At 35.5% G+C, this 8,101-nt stretch overlaps 1 protein-coding gene across 1 annotated transcript in view; it reads right to left on the bottom strand.

Moving 5' to 3' along the window:
- Positions 1-1,661: 1,661 nt before the first annotated feature.
- The window catches only part of LOC126429360 (inverted formin-2-like), a 101,192-nt gene continuing 94,752 nt past the window's right edge, over positions 1,662-8,101 (bottom strand). Inside the window, exons 8-10 of the mRNA XM_050090419.1 lie at positions 2,595-2,704; positions 2,250-2,425; positions 1,662-1,853 (exon numbers count right to left, since the gene is read on the bottom strand). Of these exons, the coding sequence (XP_049946376.1) occupies positions 1,662-1,853; positions 2,250-2,425; positions 2,595-2,704 (478 nt within the window). The remainder of the gene's footprint in view (positions 1,854-2,249; positions 2,426-2,594; positions 2,705-8,101) is intronic.

The raw sequence follows: 8,101 nt of genomic DNA, 5'->3' as shown, positions 1-8,101 counted from the left end.
GTATGTAATTAGAAACCAGAAAAGGGGCATAATTCATAAAAATATTGAGTTCTGTAATTATGAGGTGTAGGTATCTCAAACTGACCGAGAAAAAAATTGATACCAGGGAGATTTGGACCGATGCACGAAGAACGCCTTTCTTGTTACCAACTGCGCTACACGTTCAATGTGGGTTTTGTTAATAACTGCATTGTTTACAACTCTGGCAAAACTTTGAAGCTGATTATCTGTGTAAATTAATGAAAAACATGAAGCACAGCCTATTTCTCGGAACTTTTTAACTATGTTCCACGCGTGTGTTTCACTACGAAATAGAAAGCTGCCTCAACCATTTTCATACTGTGCATTAACAGTGTAACAATCAGAGCACAAGGCTGCAGAGGCTGTGACTGTACATGATTTTTGAAATAAAAACTACATAGCGAAAGCGTGATTAACAAAAGCATTGATGGCTGTAGATACATTTGAATATCTTAAAGTTTCATTGAACGTAACTTAGTAATAAGATATCTAATACATAAGTTGGACCTACTTCCAAGAGCATAAAACCATCAGTGTATGTGTGCTACGGCTTATGACCAATCATCACGTTTGTGTTTTTTTTTTTGTTTTTTTTTATATATCAGGTTTATTCTTATGATGAAGGGATTACAGAACTTTCAGATCAGACACAACCATACAAGTTCTGAATGTGTGTCAACAATGTGGCTGTTAAAAACCAAGGATACATCCACCACTGCTGTAAAGATTTGGACAGTGAATTTCCAGTTACTCTATGGATTTGCCAAATGATATTTGTAATGTTTTTAAGGTTGTCCCTAATAGCATCCCTGAAGATTTTTCACTTTCTTCTAAGAAAATGTTGTATCTAACAACTAATCAACTGGCATCATATTTTGAGGAACATATATAACCAAAAGGATATCATATTACATATTAAGTTTTGATGACACTACCAATGTTAAAGCTAAAAGAGAATTACAAACTATCACTATGTTTTTGTCATAGAATAAGTATTGCATAACAATGATTTTCTTTTCATTTTGTTGACATCTTTTCTTCTTTACTGAGGGTTTCCATAAAGTGACTACGAAGACCTGTTAGTTGTTTGATAGTGACATATTCATTAAACCTGAATTATTTGTGCTCAAAATTTTTCTGATTGTGTGGACTCCATCATTGTTAATGACATTAATAGTTTAAAGTTGAAGCTGTTGCTTTATATGCACCCATCTGTAAATTCCAAATAATTAAATGTGACTCAGTAGCTGATGTATTTATCTATCTTTTATAGTTCACTACTTTTGATTGGCTTGCATTAATGGTGTGCATGAGAGTTGTGTACAATCCTGGGAAAGAAAGGATGTGATGGGTTTCTTTGAAAATTACCCTAAAAGAAATAGATGAACATTGATTCTATCATTTAATTATAAAAAAATTTATTTATAAAGTCATTTACATATATGGACAAGTCATGTTTGCAAAACACTTTGAAATAGTAGACTAAGCACCACTGACAATAAAGAGATACTGAGCCGTGACATTAAATGTGTCTTGTCCTAGGTATGAAGGAACAAGTCAGTTACATACTTATGAGATTAATTCACACGTCACATTTCACAATGATTCAGTACAAATTTCCACTTCATAGCACTAAATTTTCAGTACTGAGCTTCAGTTTGACGTAATTTGAAATTTTTACTGCAAATATCCCTTAAAATCTGTTTAGCTGCAGTATATTGTCGATGTGGTAAAAACTTTTTTCTGCCTCTACCTCCGTTTGCAGTTAGTTTGTTTGTTTCCATCTGCTCTTGAATTTGCTGTTGTTCTGATTTCCTTTTCTCTTCATTTTCCTGTTGCAAAATTTGCATTTTCAGTACAAAGTAATGTTAGTCAGATACAAATTTAAATGAGTAAGCATTGTTTTACTTCTTACTTAAAACAATAAATTGCATCTGTTGAACAAAATTAACTGTGTTAGTAAAACTGACTGATGTCTGAGAATATCAGAGCAGAAAGACATTATTATGCAGTTGGCCTTTGGAATGGCATTTTCAATATTCCATGTCTACTTCCTAATACCTTAAATGATCAACAATTGCACCATGGCTGCTGAAGTTTATTGTTACTTGCCAGCAGTGTTCCAGCTTCTGATGGCTACAAATATCACTATTTTATAGACTGAAAGTGTAACAGAAATGACAATGATAATATAAAGGAAAGTGTCAAAATTAATCTCAGAAACTCACCAGTCGAACTCTCTGAATTATGGTAAAAAACTCAGCAAACAAATGGAAACATTCTTCTGGCTTGAATTTCTTAGGATCTTCACAGAAATGTTTGGCTAAAGCATGAGTACAAGCCTTCACCTTATTCATAGCCTGCTGAAGTTCATTACTGCATTTCAAAGCAGCCTTAAAGAAATCTGTGAAAAGAAGAGCAAAACAGATTTTAACAATAGCAAGCACAAATTCTAAAGTGAGAATAATTTGTAGATCTATTTTATATCATGATCGGAGACTATGGGATGAAGAAGTATTTGTTTATGCAACAAGGTTATTTAAATTAACAGTGCCGGAAGTTGTGTTCATTACCTTTGAACTGCACCCTGATTCCACTTGTATCTTCCTTCAGCTGTGATGCAACATGTTTGACATCACTAATAAGTTTCATCACTTCTTCCTGGAGCAGCTCCACTGATATCCTGAAACATTGTAAACCATCTTTCATTCAGACATTCTGTTTGGAAGTAATTATTTTGTTATTTGTTTTATAAACACAACCTTTTTGTTAATATGTCATTATGTAGTAACGAGCACTCTTGATGCAAGTTCACCTATTCCACATTACAGTCATTATATATTCAGTATGCAGTGGTACCAGTTGCTGTCGCGGAGATAAGAGTGTTTGAAGTAGTCATCTTCACATTATGGGGGTCACTAGAACATCTTGATATTTCATATCAATGTAATTTTAAAAATAAGAAAATAAAAAAACATGAAAATTGTCCTTTGATTTTCTAGAGTTTCTACAAATATTCTTGAATGCTAAAGATGTTTTCAACTGGTGTGTATTATTCTCAAGTAGAAACAAATGGAAACTGATAGCACATGGCCAGGCCCAAACATGCATTTATCATCAACAATTTGTCTACAACATGTACTTGTACATCCACTATGTCTATCCCGTACAGGGGATACATTTTACTTGAAAGTGTCAGGGGATAAATATGATATTGCAATGCCTGTGTTATTCCGAATTATGATGCCATATTCCTTCAGCCACATGTATATGACAGAAGGAACTGACACAGCAGCAACTACAGCCATTATGAAATACAAGAAATGTATTTGCAGTTCTGAATATGGAAAACTATCAGCTGTGGAGTGGAATGACAACAATGAAAATTTGTGCTGCACATGAACTTGAATCCAGATCTCCTGCTTATCGCGAGTGGTCGCTTTGCTATTTGCCTATCTGACCCAAACTCCCATATGTCTATATATCTAAAAACAAAGATGATGTGACTTACCAAAAGAAAGTGCTGGCAGGTCGATAGACACACAAACAAACACAAACATACACACAAAATTCAAGCTTTCGCAACCAACGGTTGCTTCATCAGGAAAGAAGGAAAGACGAAAGGATGTTGGTTTTAAGGGAGAGGGTAAGGAGTCATTCCAATCCTGGGAGTGGAAAGACTTACCTTAGGGGGAAAAAAGGACAGGTATACACTCGCACACTGTCCTTTTTTCCCCCTAAGGTAAGTCTTTCCGCTCCCAGGATTGGAATGACTCCTTACCCTCTCCCTTAAAACCCACATCCTTTTGTCTTTCCCTCTCCTTCACTCTTTACTAATGAAGCAACCGTTGGTTGCGAAAGCTTGAAATTTGTGTGTATGTTTGTGTGTCTATCGACCAGCCAGTGCTTTCGTTTGGTAAGTCACATCATCTTTGTTTTTAGATATATTTTTCCCATGTGGAATGTTTCCCTCTATTATATCCAACAATGTGTTCTTGTCCACCCAATATGTACAGGGTGATTATAATTAAAGTTAGACTTTCAGGGTGTTGTAGAAATAACACCACTTGTCAGCATGACATCAAAATGCAACGGAATAGATTCAGAGAAGGGGCAAAACATAGGGCAGAAGAAAAAAGTGCTTTTTATGCTGATTTCTCCCGTCTGATGTGATATGATCTTACTGTGGTGGATGGGCTTACGTAACTATCAGTATCACACCTGTACACCCATACACACTGAGTAGTACAGTTTGTTTAATGACAAACATATACCTTAGGCATTGTTGTATGATTAATTTGTCATTTGTAGCCAACCACTATTAAATATATGATGCTTACAGCGCCACCTATTGCTACATTTTGCAACTATTTATTTTCCTTCTGCCTTACATTTTCCCCCTTCTCCAATAACATTATGTTGCAATTTGACGTCATTCCAACCAGTGGTGTTTATTTCTACGGTGGTTTGAAAGTTTAACTTTAACTGTAATCACCCTGTATATTCCTGTACTCAGGAGACATTTTACTTGAGATTCACTTCCCGGGCTCAGCAGATAAATACTACAGCCACCTACACTTAACAAACAGGCTTATGCACACGGCTCTCATACTTTGTGAAGGAAAGATACCTGCCCTTCAGGGTCTCCCAGCCATTTATGCCATATACCTTTACTTTACTTTTTAGTTTATAACAATATGCTTTGAAAAAGTGAAATGTTGTACAAATGAGATACTTAATTACAAATTTATTTCCAATTCAGAAAACAAATGTAAAAATTGGACCAATAAAAGTGGGCCCTTTTCAACTCTCTGCTAATATTTATAAATATAAGAGTGGTTAGGGGGACGACAGGTGGCAGATATGTAACCTTTGAGAAACAAACAGATAATTGCAAGAGCAAGGATGAAAATTCTGTTTGTCAAAATTTGTATTATTTAGGTCAAAAATTCAATGGATATTGTAGTAAAGGTATGGAGAAGATGAACAAGGTTTCAAGTATATTGAATATTACAAGACTCTAGTGTCAATATGATAAAAAAATAAACACACACAGAGCAGATATTAAGGCATAAGCACACTTAAATAATTTATGCTCTTATTTGTACTAGAATCAAACAGAATGAAATTCTTGTAAGTAGATTCTCTACTAATAATTAGAGAGCCCCAAGCATTGCCAATTTTAACGTTATGACTGTAACGGACTCTTACCTTGCCATTTCTTTCATGTTACTCATATCTTCTGTGAATTGTAATATTTCCTTATTGTTAGCTTCTGCAGCTTCTACCACGTAGTGCAAGAATGTCAGCCTTGGTTTGTTTGCTTTTATTTCTAGGAGCTTTGGTAGTGTGCTGAGTGTAAAGCCTGCTGCATTGCCCGCATAGCTTCCCTGGAACAAACACACAGTACCTTACATTTTTTTTCCTTTTTTAACTTATGAATTTACTTCTCACAAAAGCTTCATGTTAGGAATACTTACAGCATTTATGTAGTTTCCAAGTTGAAGTACTAGTGCTAGAAATTCTTTTAAACGTTTATTAGCCTTCAGCTTATTGCATGCATCTGCAACGGCATTTAGTTGTTCTTTCAGTTCAGATATTCTTGAAGGAAACTCTTCTTTCTGCAAATTAATTGATGCACAGAAATGAGTCAGGATATATTATTATTATTATTATTATTATTATTTTGGCAATATGATGTTGATAATGGAGACATGACTTTCTACTTACAAGCAACATTGCCCTAATCCTGAGGACAAAGGAAGGTACTTCTGATAGCTGAAGATAAAATTTCTCTGCCTCTCCTAAACGATCCAGATCTCCAGAATAGGATCTGACTGATGTCAGCTGTAACACATAAGATAAACCTTTTAGTTAATGTATAATTTTGGGCTCCCTGGAATAGTATGTATTGTGTTTTAATTGTATTAATTACTATGATCTAAAATTAAAACTGTCATACATTAGACCTACCTCTTTTTCTGTGGGAAGTAGTGGCAAGAGAGCTTTCAGTTTCTCAGGACCTATATCACCTCCTTTAAGGTTCTTTATAACTTCTATGACTGCTTTCCCTCCCAATTTGAACTGTTTTAGATAAATGTTTACTGCCAGATCTCTCTTGGTTTCCAGTAAAGTGATCTTGGGAGTTATTGGTGCTGGAAGTGTTACTGGAGAAGACTTTCGATGTTGGACAGTAGCAGTTTTCTGACAGAACAGTTCTTCCATTTGCTTGAAATCAACTCTAAGACTCTTTGCTTCGCTCTGCATTTCAGTCCATACTGATTCACCTGCAAGGAATTAGAATTCTGTTAGAACTGTTTGCCAGCAATAAACAATCAAAAATCTGTGTTTACCTACAGAAGATGAATAAAATCACCACACATATTGCTGTCAGTGTGGTTATTACTACACATTTTATGGAACAAATCTAAAATTTGTTTATATCTTCTGTATTTATTACAACTGTAATTAACTTAATAGTACCATGAAGTGAGTAAATCATCATTTTTCATACCTATCATAGAGACTGGAATCTTTGTCCAGCTTAGGGTTTTCATCTTCCGCTTGGGCAGTGGTAGTGTGTTAGACTTGTCCTTTACTGGTGTCCACAAACTTGCAGAATCTGGTAAATGTGCTGGAAGTGAATGTCTCCTATGTAACATCAGTGTTTCAAAGCTGTCACTATTGGGAATTGGAGGAGGTGGAGGTACATAATTTTTTTGTTGAGAACTGTAACCTGCAAGTGATGAAGGTGATAGCACCCCTGAAGCTGATGGAATAGCTGATGACACCACTGTAATAAGTGGCAGTGGCAGACAAGGTGGAGGAGGAGGAAGAGGAGGTGGTGCTGGGAATGACAGTTTGGCTTCTGATGGTGACAACTGATGCTGCTTCTCATTATCACAAAGTTGCTTTACTTCTCTGGTATATTCCACCTCGGTCTGCGTAGACACTGAGCTTGTATTAAGGATATAAAAAGAATGTGTTTTGTTAATACTGTCAGCTCTTCTTTCATGATATTTTTGAGTGTGTGCTGGCTTTTTGTGGATAGAAAACCCAGGTTTTATAGCTTCAGATGAAAGTGAGTCAAGTGCTTCCCACACACTGTCCCTGAAATCATATAAATTTTGCCTTTATTTTACTTGAAAGGTCTAGTAGTATAATATATGCACACATCAGTGGGTTACAGACATTGCATGCATAGTTATACTTATCATAAGGTAAACATTATGCCAAGTATTTCCATTTTAATTTAAGCTCTGATAACTTACACATTTGGATTTGTTGGATCTAGCTGTGCAAGCTTTTGTAGCATGGAGTGGAACCTGACAGCATGTGGTGTATCTGCTATCTGTTAACAGACACAAAAAAATTAATTCATTACTGTTCTCTTTGTGGCACAATACACATGGGTACTTTTACTAATGGAAATTACACACACCAACCAAAAGTATTTCTGTTTATCAGTAGCAATAAGGACAATAATGTGTACCTTTTCGAATATTGCTTCAAACAACTGATGATGAGTTAGTTGTTTTGTTGATTCTAATTCCATCTCATCTCTGTGTTGGTAATCAATGAATGCTGAAACTTGCATCTGTAGCTCCTTATCATTAGTTGCACTTAGTGAACTCAGGATTGGTCCAAGCCCACGACCTAGGAATATGCAACATATTGTATGTGTTTCAGATGTAACATTTTTCTGTTTTGAGATAACAAACAGGGTAATAATACTATGAATTTTTATTGGTAATTCTTTACAGATTTTTTAAGCCACACATTCACTGTACTGCAAAGGCAGCTAGAAATGCGAATAAATAATTACTCACCAAGTAATTCATTCCTGATCTGCACACGCTTGTGGACATTGTGGCAGCCCAGTGTTAGGCAGTTGATGAAAGAAAGCAGCCTTGTCTGATATTCAACATTTTTTGTGTTACGAAGTTCACTCACTATTATGTCAAACCCATGCTTCTGATCACAAGTAACCTGTGCACAGAAGGAAAATATTTGCATTGATCATGAATCATCACTTGTCATATGCAGTTACAAAATATCGTGCCTTGATAATATGTTCTTT

Source organism: Schistocerca serialis, chromosome 1 (genome assembly GCF_023864345.2).
Source record: "Schistocerca serialis cubense isolate TAMUIC-IGC-003099 chromosome 1, iqSchSeri2.2, whole genome shotgun sequence".
Classification (NCBI taxonomy): Eukaryota; Metazoa; Arthropoda; class Insecta; order Orthoptera; family Acrididae; genus Schistocerca; species Schistocerca serialis.
Note: the sequence above shows the minus strand (reverse complement) of the source record. Positions and strands in the feature narration are given on the sequence as shown.